The sequence below is a fragment of the Hyperolius riggenbachi genome, chromosome 3, assembly GCF_040937935.1.
Source record: "Hyperolius riggenbachi isolate aHypRig1 chromosome 3, aHypRig1.pri, whole genome shotgun sequence".
In the NCBI taxonomy this organism is placed as follows: domain Eukaryota; kingdom Metazoa; phylum Chordata; class Amphibia; order Anura; family Hyperoliidae; genus Hyperolius; species Hyperolius riggenbachi.
In genome coordinates this window covers 119,919,494-119,933,725 of record NC_090648.1, presented here as the reverse complement: position 1 = coordinate 119,933,725, position 14,232 = coordinate 119,919,494, and the positions used below count along the sequence as shown (strand labels likewise).

General features: G+C 45.5%; 1 protein-coding gene across 2 annotated transcripts in view; it reads right to left on the bottom strand.

The window, feature by feature from the left end:
• The window catches only part of KCNIP3 (potassium voltage-gated channel interacting protein 3), a 206,795-nt gene that overhangs the window by 162,962 nt on the left and 29,601 nt on the right, over positions 1–14,232 (bottom strand). Inside the window, exon 2 of one of the 2 annotated variants that reach the window (XM_068274835.1) lies at positions 4,899–5,067. In XM_068274835.1, the coding sequence (XP_068130936.1) occupies positions 4,899–5,067 (169 nt within the window). The remainder of the gene's footprint in view (positions 1–4,898; positions 5,068–14,232) is intronic. The other variant, XM_068274836.1, reaches the window with a different exon arrangement.

Sequence of the window (14,232 nt, the reverse complement as noted above, 5' to 3'; positions counted from 1 at the left end):
AGGTGTAAGCAGGGAAGGGGGAAGAGATTAATAATTATTACCACTAGTCAAAGCATGCTGTATATAGACGTAATCATTACCATCATAGCCTGGGCTGGTCCTAGCTGCAATGGGGCTCTGGGGAAAATTGTAACTTGGGGCCCGTCCCTGATGACCCCTTCCAAAATAAATCACCACAAGGGCCCCTGAGCCAGCTTCCAGGTCTGATCCAATACTCCCACCCCCTCCGGGTCACACAACATCATTAGGTGTCCACCATATCTCCTCAGAACCTTTGTTGGGGTTCCAATGATTCACCTCCTCATTTTCCTATATAGAGTGTACACACAGGAGCCCCACTCTCATGGGTCACCATAGCTGGAGGGGAGGAGGGGCACCTAAGGGGGCCTCTACAGGCTCTAAAGCCCTGGGGCAATTGCCCCCTTTGCCTCTATGGAAGTGTTGCCCTGAGCATAGCACCATTGAAGAGCTAATCTTGCGGTTGAGGGAGGGCCCCTCTGACCCAAGGGCCCCTGTCCATTTGCAACCTCTGCATTCCATATTGCTATGCCCCTGCTCACTATTTAGAGTGACCGTCTGTATTTCGGAACAAAATCTCCTGTCCTCCTTCCATCCTCTAAAGTCCCCTTTGCCTAATGTACTGATCTTTATGAATAAAGGCGTTCACTTACTATAATGTGCCAGGTTCTATATCTAATCTCCAAATGATTGCCTTGCTTATCTCTAAATGCTCATATAAAGGAAGATTAGCATGATCTGAGAAGTGTGCATATGTTTTTTGCTCATAAATTCCTGGAAGTGTGATGAAACTAGGGGTGTGATAGGTGTGTCTTTTGCTTAAATATGTTTGTGTTACGAAGTGTTCCTCTTTCTCATCTTATACAATTGGGAGGTACTGTATGTATATTACATACTGCATTCCCCCCATGTTCTAAATGAAAGGAAGCCTGAGACAAAAATAATAAAAAAAATAAAAGAAATTATACTTAACTGGGGCTTCCTTCGTTCCTCTTAAAGATAATCTGTACTCTAATATTCTTACACTAAAAAGCATAACATTCTATTGCTTATTTTCTCCTGTGCCCCTCTGTGCTGTTTCTGCCACTCTCTGCTGCAATCCTGGCTTGTAATTAACAGTTTTAGGCAGTGTTTACAAACAAACTAACCAGCTTGTGATAGGCTCACATAAACAGAGTGTGTGAGTCATACAGAGTGCGCAGGGGGCCTGCAGAGGGTGTGTATCGCTTCTATCCAATCACAAGCAGCCCTGCATATTCCACACATTCAAGCCTTAGCCCGACAGACACGACAGAGGAAAGGAGATAAGATTTATTACAGAGACAGTGCAATTAGGAAAGACTGCAGTAAGCCAGAGCACATTAGAACAGGCATAGGAACTAATAGGATAGAAGAACTAAGGCTGAAACATTTGTTACAGAGTCTCTTTGAAAGATACCATATACAAAAAAAAGAAGAGAAACAGGGGGAGCAGGCATAAACTATCACCTGTCCTGATGCCCACCGCTCCCCCCGTTCTACTCTCTAGCCACCCAACCGATGACTACCTGTAAGCCTCCGGGATCCTCTTTTAAGTCGCCAGAGTCAGGCTTACTGCGCAGACGCTAGCCAGGCTGTGCGCATCCTACAGCACGAACCCGTGGCTGGGAGCGCACTGCGCATGCATATGATGTTATGTGCATGATGTAGTGATGTCATACGCATGCGCTGTGCACTTCCTGCCACGGGGTGGGGTGGGGGGCGGGCGCTGTAGGACACGCGCAGCCAGCATTTTCTGTTGTGTTTTTCACACAGGAAACAGAAAAGAATTATGGGGAGCTCAGAAGGAAACATACGCAAAAAACGCAATAGTATGCATTTTTGATACGCATCCATAGACTTTCATTGCGTCCGTTTCTGTGCGTGACGCACAGAACTGCGTGCAGTAATGCGGATGAGAAATGTATGCGTCGCAGGCACATACATGTGAACGAGGCAATTAGAAAACATTAGTAGCCGTTTCTATGTGTAAAGTCTGTCCATACGCGTTCTGGAAAAACGGCTAGGGACGCACATAGTCTGAACAGGGTCTTAGCTTCTTGCACACTACATGCAATTTTGTATACAATCCGATTTTTGATTCCGATTAAAAAACGTAGCAGCATGCAGTACTTTTTTTAATCGGAATCAAAAATCGGATCGTATAAAAAAATTCAGAATTGCTTGTAGTGTGCAAGAAGCCTCACCAAGTTTTTTGGCAGGTAAGACAATTCATATATACAGAATTTGTGCTGTATTTTTATGGGCCTTTGCCTAGACTTCAGCGGTAGCATTAAAGGGAACCTAAACTGAGAAGGATATGGATTTTTCCTTTTAAAATAATACCAGTTACCTGACTCGCCTGCTGATCCTGTGTCTCTAATACTTTTAGCCACAGTCCCTCAACAGGCATGCAAATCAGGTGCTCAGACTGGAGTCAGATTGGATTAGCTGCATACTTGTTTCAGGTGTGTGATTCAGCCACTACTCCAGCCAATGAGATCAGCAGGATGCTAGGCAACTGGTATTGTTTAAAAGGAATCATCAATATCCCTCTCAGTTTAGGTTCCCTTTAAGAACAGCTAAAGAATAAATGTCGGCACAGCTCCACCTTGTGGACTGTGTAAGCTCAGTCTCTCCATTCATAAAAATATTGTCTTGTCTGTGTCATCCTTTAGCATTGTGCACAGGACTGCTGCAAAAAGAAGGGGTCACTTCACACAAAAGTGTAACGTACCTGTAGATTGCATACCACACTTACACTGTTTCTGTAAGTCAGGGTATACAGTTTACGCATCACTCAAATAGTACATGCACTATCAGTGTAAGCATTTTAGTGCCGGTGCTCCAACGAACTAACTTACACCGTCGAGCTAATCAACATCCCATTGACTTTACTATCCCCTCCCTAACCCTAACCTTTAACCCTCCTGCCTATGCATTCCTCAGTGAATGTAGGCAGATTCAACGGGTAGGCTATTGTGTCGGCAGATCTACTCACACTGGGCGCTTGCCCACCGCTCCCCGTTTGGGTCCGTGACCGCAATTTTGCAGCAAAATCTTGCTATTTCAATGCGATTTGCGTTTATGAATTCTCGTCAATAGAACGAGAATCACAGCGCAATCGCCCCAAAGACGTTACATGCAGCACGTTTGTGATTGATCGAAATGGCAAATGCCACAGTGTGATTGTATCCATAGGGATACGTTAGTAGCAGCACTTTGCTGATCGCAGGCAATCAGCAAAGCACTGAAAAAGCGCCAAGTGTGAACCAGCTCTGAGTGATTACTGTGCGTCTGACTGGAGGTGTGATGGTTGTGTGATTGGAGTTGTGATGAAGATGTTAGTGGAGGTGTGATGGGCATGTGACTGGAGTTGTGATGGGGAGCGACTGGAGGTGTGATGGGGGAGTGACTGGAGGTGCGATGGGGGAGTGACTGGAGGTATGATAGGCATGTGACTGGTGGTATGATGGGTGAGTGAATGGAGGTGTGATGGGCACCCGTCAGTGAGTGAACTGGATGTGTGATGGGAAGGTGACTGGTGGTGTGATGGCCATGTAATTGGAGGTGTGATGGGCTAGTGACTGGTGGTATGATGGGTGAGTGACTGGAGGTGTGATGGGCGGGTGACTGGAGGTGTGATGGGCATGTGACTGGTGGTATGATGGGTGAGTGACTGGAGGTGTGATGGGTGGGTGACTGGAGGTGTGATGGGCATGTGACTGGTGGTATGATTGGTGAGTGACTGGAGGTGTGATGGGCGGGTGACCGGAGGTGTGATGGGCAGGTGACTGGAGGTGTGATGGGAATGTGACTGGTGGTGTGATGGCCATGTAACTGGAGGTGTGATGGGAATGACTGGAGGTGTGATGGCGGGTGACTGGAGGTGTGATGGGAATGCGATTGGTGGTGTGTGATGGCCGTGTGACTGGAGGTGTGATGGGTGAGTGACCGGAGGAGTAATGGGGGTGTGACTGGAGGTGCAGTAGAAGTGGGAGTGGAGGTGAGATGGCGGAGTGAGTGTCCATTTGCCTGTCTGACTGACTACGGCTACCTGTTTGTTGGTGACCCTTGTTTGTGCCACTACCCAATCTGTTGCTAAATCCTACCTCATTGGTTATTAAGTCAATATGCTCAATATTCACAACTTGACTCTCTCTTTTTGGATCGATCCCGTCCATCTGATCAGATTAGTTAGGAGATGTTTGTCCATTAGTGGTCCCAAATGATCATTTCTGATCATTCAAACGAAGAATTGCTCATAAACGATCGTTCAGCAATTTATATCGTTAGTGGCACCTTAAGATACCTGACCAATATCTACACAGTTGAGGGCAGTTCCACATCCTATGCAGAAGATCTCAGTGATCCCTTTTATATCTAGGGCAGCTGGAGGAATCAAGTAAATCAACACGGTATAAGCGTAGAGGAGTTAAATAAGTCCTATGGATTATCTGGAGTTGGGAACATTTTTGATTGGCATTGGCTGACAGCAGGGGCACCGCCTGAAGAGCTAGAAAGAGCTAGCTAGTTGGAGTCGGATGATTTTTGTACCGACTCCACAGCTCTGCTACCCACTAATCTCCATATGTAGCAATAGCATGTATGGGGGCTTTGCTATTCACCACCAAAGTCGGCACAAAATTACGCGTAGTTAATGAGTAAATTTACGCGTAATTACGAATGCTTACAATTTCATATACAAAATTAATTACACTTTTCCTCAAGATTTCGTATTACAATTATGATGCATAAATGCAAATTTCGGCTCATCACTAATACACTTATGATTTTCAAAGAATTGACAGAAGACCGCCAGTAATGTGGTAATTTGTATGATATTTGTGAATCGTGTTTACCTTGGCCTTGTTGCGAGGTGCTGGACAGGATCCACTTGACCAGACAGCATTTCATCAACGTCCGGCGTGTCAGGCGAGGCTTCTGCCACTTCACTCCCTCCTTCTTCTCAGGGGACGTCTGGCCGGGGTCTCCCAGCAAGCTGCCATCATTCTCCTTAATGTCATCCTGCTGGGTATAGACAGATTGTACTTGTGAACTGGTACTTAGCAAAGTAGCAAGATTTTCATATACCTACCTATACAGTATATCATCATCATCATTTATATACGATGAGAGTTGTTCCAATTCTTACCCACTAAAGCTGCCCTCACCCCAAGGCCGGGCCGAGGCATATGATAAAGAGGCCCCAGCATCTGGGCACCAACCCATCAGGGCACAGTCCTCTCCCCCCTACTCCCATCGTCACTCACCTTTTCAGGTTCCCTCGCTGCATTGCTAGGTTTCTTCTTTCCATCGGTGCATCGGGGGAAACAATTGGTACTTGCCAGCAAGTCACATGACAAGAGGCACGCAGCTGAAGCCATAAAGACCTGACACTAGGCAACAGTGAAGAGAAGACACTGGAGATGCGGAGTAGGAACCTGGAGAGGCGAGTGATGCTGCTCCGCAAACAGCTGGGGGACATTAGGTTACCTATACTGAGGAGGGGAATGTGGCTACCTTTACGGGGGGGGGGGGTGAATACACTGGAACTACCGAATTACGGAGACTCAGAAATGAGGCTAGGAAGAATGGAGAATGTGTGCCAAGGCTTGAATATTCCTAGGTAAAGTCAGTATTTGCATAATGGGATTTGGCTTTTAAAGCTCACAGGGAGACAGTCTTTAATCAGAATGTTCAGACGTTTGCGAGGTTGTAACTCTTAGGGGCAGATTGTCACTGTGAGACTTTTATTGTGCTCATTGATTCCCTTAAAAAACTGTGAAGTAGCAGATATGCCTGCATGATAAAGTGTGACTGCTATCAAAGAGCGCACTCCTAAATTTTGAAACACCCTTGTCAGATGGAGCCATTTAGCCAGGCCAGGCACGCAGCTGGATCCATAAGTAGCATGTTAGGAACTGGCGGAACCGGCAGAAAAGAGGCAGTGCATGGAAAGTATCCACTTGCTCTTTGTTCAGTGAGGTATAAAAAATCATGTCTGCATAGTAAAAAAGCAGGCCAGGGTCCGCCCTGCTGTCGCTGCTCATTACCCTTCCACTACTCAGGAGAAGAGGAACAGCACTCATAAAGAATAAGCAGCTTATCCCATGAGAGGAAAGAGTTAATTTTTCATCAGGCTCATGGTATGAATATTTCAGGCAGCTAAGCTAAAGACATGCTTGTCTCAGTCCCCTGACAACGGCTGCATGCGAGGGCAGTAAGGGCTATTGTCTAACATCGTTGTCAGTCTGATGCATAATACCCAGTGCAAGCTCAGGTCATCAGCCAACCAACAGAATTACAGTCTAGCCAGAGATGAATTAAGATGTAATGGGGCCCTAGGCAAGGTAGTAGATTTTGGACCCTCTTTTGATCTTTTTAGTAAACTGAAGTGGAGAGAAGTCAGAGAAGGTGGCTTGTGGGCCCCTTGACACCCACTAAGGCCCCGGGCACCTGCCTAGGTTGCCTGGTGGATGATCCTGCTCTGAGTTTAGAAGAGAATACCGCAAAAACCTGTCTCACAAATATGTTTTTGCCTGTATAGTTTCACCACCAGCCTTTGTCCTGGAATAATGTCATTTGCATAAGTACAGTATAACAAATGCCCCCATGTCACAGTGCTGAAAGCAGACAGTGCAGGTGTAATTCATATATACTGCACAGTCAGGGGGAGCTGTACTGAGAAAAAAAGCCTCAAGATCAGTGCAGCTGTCACACCAGTCACTCTGGTAAAATCCCTGCTTTGTTTTCTTTGCAAATAATCATACTGTATATTTTGCTGTCAAATAAAAATCTTATACAGATGAGAGAGAGTTGAGAAATTACATTTTTATTTTATAGATACAATTTCTGCTGCAGACTGTTTCCTTCTCTCTTGTAAGTGATACTGACCATCACCGAAACTCCCAGCAAGGCCGGGCCGAGGCGAGAGAGGCTCCAGCCTCAGGGCGCAGTGTAGAAGGGGGCGCACAACTCACCCAGTTATCATTCCCCTATTGTACAGGCCTACTAACAGGCAGTGACGAGAACGCGCCTGGGAGCATGCACAAGCACACACGGCTGGCGATCGCGGCAAGGTACGTATATCCTTGCCCCTGGAGCTAAGATGAAGTCTCAAGGGGCATAGATATACTGGTGTCAGCGTAGCATTACATCTCATGGAACTTACCGTAATTAGAAATTTGAAGTGAAAACAGACAAAAGAAAGGTTTTTAATGATATTTAATGAATCTGTCCCAATAACTGCTTAACAGAACTCCAGTGTCACATCCCCGAATCATACACCTTTGTGAGGCTTTCCTATTGCTCCCTGTTTATAACTGAACATTATTTTCCTTTGCCGTATTGCATATTCTAGAGGTGATAAGAGAAAAGGACGATTAAAACAGACAACCTAGTTTTCTCCTCCAGCAAGTCAAATTAAATGGAAAATCAATCTAAGAACATTTAGATCAAAGCTGGGTGAGGGCTGTGTTTATTCATGAAGCATGACGCTTCGCATGCAGACAACAAGCACAGCAGCGCTCTGAACACAGGCCGAGCACTAGAGGGAAGCGGAGAAGGGCACAAACTGCTCATTTGAAAGGCAAATATCTCCTAAATGAAATGATATGTGCTGATATGACAACAACGATTTTGACACTGGGGTGGAGTACTGGAGATCCTATTCCTGATACTCCAGTGTTTTGGCTATGAACATTGTGGTGGGGTTTTCTCTCTACTACCATATTGCTTGACTTACCTTTACTAATCCCCTTAGGGCTAGATCACACTCGGCGCTTGGAGCGCCGCTAGCCCTTGATCACGATCGGCTCTGCAGTTTGTGGCACAAATCTCGCTATTTAGCGTGATTTGCGCTCATGATTCCCATTCAATAGAACAAGAATCACAGCGCAATCGCCCCCCTGAAACGCTCCACGCAGCGGGTTTGCGATTTATCAAAATCGTAACTGCTGCAGTGTGAATGTACCCACAGGGATACATTAGTAGCAGCGCTTTGCTGATCACCGGTGATCAGCAAAGTTCTGAAGAATCGCCCCAGTGTGAACCTGTCCTTAAAGAGAATCTGTATTGTTAAAATCACACAAAAGTAAACATACCAGTGCGTTAGGGGACATCTCCTATTACCCTCTGTCACAATTTCGCCGCTCCCCGCCGCATTAAAAGTGGTTAAAAACAGTTTTAAAAAGTTTGTTTATAAACAAACAAAATGGCCACCAAAACAGGAAGTAGGTTGATGTACAGTATGTCCACACATAGAAAATACATCCATACACAAGCAGGCTGTATACAGCCTTCCTTTTGAATCTCAAGAGATCATTTGTGTGTTTCTTTCCCCCTGCATCTCTCATGCAGTGAAGTTTCAGGCTGCTCTTTTCTTCCTGCAAACAGCTTTGCCCTTGTCTGTAATTCCTCACTATGTGAAAGCCCAGCCAGCTCAGAGGACGATTTATCCAGCTTGTAAAAGATAAGAGAGAAGAGAGAAGCTGCTCTAATCTAAATAACACACAGGCAGTGTGCATAGAGGGGGCTGGAAGGGGGAGTTCATAGCAGAACCACAACACTGAAGAACTTCGCAGCCTTCCAGACACAGGCTGACAAGTCTGACAAGAGAGAGATAAGTTGATTTATTACAGAGACTGTGATAGTACAAAGTGCTGCAGTAAGCCAGAACACATTAGAATAGCTTTTGGAACTTGTAGGATGATAAAAAACAGGATGTAATTTTTGTTACGGAGTCTCTTTAATGCTAATTCTCATTGATGCCTAACCCAGTTTCTCACCCCCTAACCTGAACCCCTTCCAGGGGCAAACGCAGGATTTTTAAGGGGGGGGTTCCTGAAAGGTCCAGAAGCACGTATGTCCCGAGTGCTTCCGAATACAGGTGGCTCCATACTGCCCATGCACAAAAGTGCGCTGGCGTATTACGGAGCTGCCTATCTTTGGAAGTACTCAAGGACACGAGTGTTTCTGAGGGCTTCTGGTAGCAGCAAATGTGAACGGGGTACAGCGCTGGAACAACTCCCCAAGAGAGGAACGGGAGATAGACTTAGTTTGGACAATTCAGTGGAATATGCTACATAGTTTCACATAGCGCAAGCGATACCCATATGATGCAGGGATATATGCATCTGCGGAAGATGTCGGCGCTACATAAATACTAAATAATATTATTTTGCCTCACCAGGATTGCACTTTTATTTAGCTTTCCTGTAAGACAAGAACACACAGTCAGCCAGCCAGCACTAGGGGAAGAGGGAAACAAAGGTGAATGAGGGAGGGCTGGTGCACACCAAGAGTGCTTCTGAGCGTTTTTCAAATCAACAGTGATTTGAAAAGCGCTTGGCTAATGTTACCCTATGTGGGTGTTCCCACAGCAGCGTTGTGATTTTTTCAAAATCGCAGGTATACTGCATGTAGCATGTTTTTGAGCAATTCATTCAAAAATCGCTCTGAAAATCACTTCACAAAATCACACTCACAAATTGCTAGCGATTGCTATTGTCATTTTGGCGTTGCACTAGCCCAGAGAGAGGAGTGGAGAAATTGAGAATAGCCCCGGAGATGGAGCAGAGAACTTATCTGTATTGAAGTCCCACATCACACAGGCTACTTGCCTGTAATCGGACTCCTGTCCCTGTCAGTCTCTCACACAAGTCAGAAAGAAGCCCTCCTGGAGTCTAGGGACTGTCAAAAACTTTTCAGCTTGTTATCCACAGTTCCACACCTTATCCACACATGCAGTCATTATAACAATGGGGAGAGACCAGACAGATGTTTGCACACGGACCCTGAGTCCAGGCAAGCTCTGCATCATGCTGTGCATATTTACCAGCTTGCCTGCACTCTAATTTCATCATGTCTGACACTTCTGTGCTGTGGAGAGTCCAGGACTCCATAATCAACATTCTCTCACTGTAGGCTGCATCTTCTTGTGAGGGTTGTGAGGGAAGCTGGGCTGCCTCTCTCATTCTATTAGCTGGAGGGAAGCACCAGAAGTAAGAAGGGAGGGAGAATGAGGCTGTTTATATTATGTGGGCTTCCCTGGCTGAATACACAGCTCAGTGCAGGGGGGAGGTTCCAGACACCCGGAACAGCCCCCTGAGTTCGCCAGTGCCTTCCAGATGTCTAGCCCTAACATTGACTCATACCTGATGTATAATCATAGTCTTCTAATCCTAGCAACTAAAACTTACCTCTTCCATCTTAATCCTTAAAGTGAACCTCCGGACTAAAAATCTACTCAGCAGAACTGAAAAGGCTTGGTGTTTCTTTAACAGTTTCAAAGCATCAGACCTTTGTTTTTCTTACCAAAGCATCATTTTTAGCTGCATTTTTAGCTAAGCTTCACCCATCAAAGAAAACTATCCGGGCGGTTTTTCCCTGATGCTGTGCAAAGCATGATGGGATTTCCTATGTTGTTATTCATGTTGCCTAGCAACTGGGAGGGATGATCAGCACACAGGACAGTTGGAACTGTGTCTCATGCTCCCTGTCACCTCCTTTCAACCCAAAACATGGCTGCCCTCATGAAATCAAACATTTGCCTGTTCTTTTAAAACAGGGTGGGTAAGAGATTATATTATCTATCTATTTTAATTAACATAACTAATGTAATTTAATGACAGTATGTTTGTTTAGGCTGGAGTTCCTCTTTAACCCTACTGAACAACCTCTATCACTAACACTAACCGATAATCACCTTTCATTGTATTGATTCTTGCAGCAGATACTCCATCAGTTGAGCCTTAGCGATAAAGTAACTGGGCTCCTATGTACGGTAGCGCTGGTGCCCACATTATACACCCTGCATAGGCAGTTGATGACTTAGAGTGCTCTGGGGCATATGTGTCAGTATGCCACTGGTCAGGTTGGTGCAGGGTGAGCTAAATGGTGGCTCACCTTGCTGCCGCTGAAATTCCCAGAGGCATTAACCCTCCTGGCGGTTTGCTAAAAAATCGCCAGGGGGCAGCAAATCTTTTTTTTTTAAATTTTTTTTTTTTTTCATGTAACGAGACAAAGTCTCGCTACATGATAGCCGCTGCTTAGCGGCATCCCCCCAGCCCCTCCGATCGCCTCCGGAGATCGGCGATCAGGAGATCCCGTTCAAAGAACGGGATCTCCTGGAGGGCTTCCCCCGTCACCATGGCGACGGGGCGGGATGACGTCATCGACGTCGTGACGTCAAAGGGGATTCCTATCCACCCCATAGAGCTGCCTGGCACTGATTGGCCAGGCAGCGCACGGGGTCTGGGGGGGGGGGGGGGGGGCGGCTGCGGCGCGACGTATAGCGGCGGATCGGCGGGTAGCGGCGGCGATCGGGCACTGCACACAGCTAGCAAAGTGCTAGCTGCGTGCAGCAAAAAAAAAAATTATGCAAATCGGCCCAGCGGGGCCTGAGCGGTGCCTTCCGGCGGCATAGCCCGAGCTCAGCTCGGGCTTACCGCCAGGAAGGTTAAATACCAAGTCATAGCAACTCGGAAGGAGAAGTAATTTGTGGTCCGGCTCACGCAGCCAGCGCTGCGCGCAACATGCTCTAGGACACAAACCATATTCGGTGAATCAGTTTGCTTCAAGGTGCCATCTTTTCTCTAAGCTGCTTATGCTCCTCCCTCTATTTTGCACTGTTGGAATGTGATCAATATTTGCCAGTGCAATAGACCATGAATTACACATAATGCTGGCACCATCATTCAGACCCTGAAGAGCAGGAAATTATAGCAAGGTAAATAGGTAGTCAAATGTAGTGTCATGTAATCATAATACACAGGAGACGGTAGGGAGATTGCTGGGTTTTGGTTTGAGAAGCTGTAGGAAAATGAGAGGAGGTCGCATGTGGGCTTTTATAGAGGTCATAAAGATCCACATGAAGGTCCACAATTTAACCAGTGTGAAATGGAGGAGAAACATGCAGTCACCCATGTCGCCCTATTCTTCCTTTCATGGAATATAATTTTATCCTCTGTGCTAATACTTCACCTACCACTAATAGCTGAAACTGAGAGAGCCTATGCGCTTTGAGTCCTAATGGAGAAAAGCGCTATAAAAATGTTATCGTTGTTATTGTTATGACTCTACAGCATAGGGTCAGCTTTGGCCTCCTCTAAAATTTGCCTTCATACTTCTCTCTGTCTTACTCCTTTTTCCTCCATTTTCTCATCCACATCTTGACTAGTTCTACAGTTTTTTTCAGCATGTTTCCTATGTTTTTTTTTCATTTTCTTGAGAACAATACACAACATAGATTTCATATAGAAGGCAGCAGGCAGTGAATCCACCACCTGTCAGCTGCTGCTGAGCACTAGCAGGGGGATTGCTAGTGCTCAGTACAGGTAGTACAGAGGCATCCATTAAGTCACATTTGGGCATGGCTGTAGCCACTAGTGTTGGTGTTAGATTTTGGCAGGGCCAGTTGGGAAGACCTGCATACTCCCGACTGCTGCTATTCAGCACCAACAGGGTCAGGAGGAGTTCACTATGTTGGGAGTCATGTTGGGTTTCATGTGACTCCGATACTTTCTCCTTCCAAACAGGAAGAAGGAAGCACTGGAGTCACATGAAACACAATGTGACACGCTTGGCAGTGAACTCCTACTCACCCTGTCTGCTTGTTTGGTGGTAAACAGTGTCAGTTGGGAGTATTCGGGTGTTCAGAAACAGCTATGCTAAATTCAAACACCAACATTATTAGCCAAGGGGCGTTTCTGCCTGGTGACCATGCCATATGTCAAGTGTTGACATGCATAACTTTATAAATCCTGCCATTTGGCTGCATTAAATAGCAGCTGGAAGTTGCTCGATTGAAAGCAGATGGCAGCCTTCTGTGTAATAGAGGCCCCACTCTGCCATAACACACATTAAAGAACTTCGGGTCAAATAAAAAGCAGAATTCTAATTTAGGAGTTGAATTAAAGTAGCTGAAACTAATATAGCAATTCTTTTTTTGGCCTTCTGGTGGCAACCGAGGATACTTTTTCCTGAGTATGGACTGACTGACTAACTAATTTTATTGATTCCCTCGTTCATGTTCATTCATGCCTGTTTAATCTTCACGATTGATACAGTGCTGACACATTCTACAGTTCCTTAGAAAGTACATAAATAGACCATTCACATCAGTCGCTGGCTCCGAGTCAGGTCTGCTCTGGTATTAGTCATGGACCAGGTCAAGAAATACTCTTTTTTGTTCAAGTAACAAAAGTTGCTATAGAGAATACAATTCAATGACAAAGAAAGCAATTTACCTCCATCTGCAGCTAGTCATTAAATGTATAATCTAGAGTTGCCCTTGTTATTTTGACATAAAGTATGTTTCATGATCCCTGGCTACAGTGTCTTTTCTGTAGTTCCTCGAGCACAAAAGCACCACATCGGGTGAATTCTGAATACACTGCAGGAATCACATGCAGACAAAGAGCGTACAAAATAAAATTCCAGGTGGAGCGTGTCCTTGTTGCAACTGAAGGCAGAAGCCCAGCGCTGCATAACTGTAGTGCTACTGGTTAAACATTATGGAGTTGATTCATAAAGCATTTTTTCTTGAAATTTCTCACCTTACTTATTTTTCATCTCAACTAAAAGGTTTTAAAAAGGCCACAAAGTCCTGGCCTTGGGCGTCTGCTACCCAGGGAGGCGGCTGAACATGAAGAGTTTTCTGCATATGGAAGACAAGGCTGTACTGTAGACGGTAAGCAACACATGCGAGAGGGAAGATGCAATTCAAGTTAGTTATACATAATAGAAAGTGGATGTTTGGATTTACACATGGAAAAGGGAGCTGTACTTGTGATGGGAGGGCCACTGTTGCACATGGAAGAGGAACTGCAAGAAAGTTGGCCTAGGGACGTAAAAAAAAAGAGAAATCCAGTCTTACTATTGGCACTGTGTACCACAGGTTACACTATTAATGCGACCTGTGGTAGTCAACTAGTGCGACCATTGCCATGGTAACACATGGTACTGTTAGTAGCGCGCATTACCATAGCAAAGGTCGCACTAGTCAAGTATTGTGGGTCACACTTATAGCGTAAGTCGCGGTACACTGTGCTGATCGTCAATGTAGTATTGCTGTGTGTTGTCTGAGCACGGCAATATCACAGTGATTTCCTGCATCAGGCCTATGGAGAGATAAATCATGAGGTCCGACTGATAAGGAGAATTAACTTGTGAGTTAATAAGTAAGATGAGATA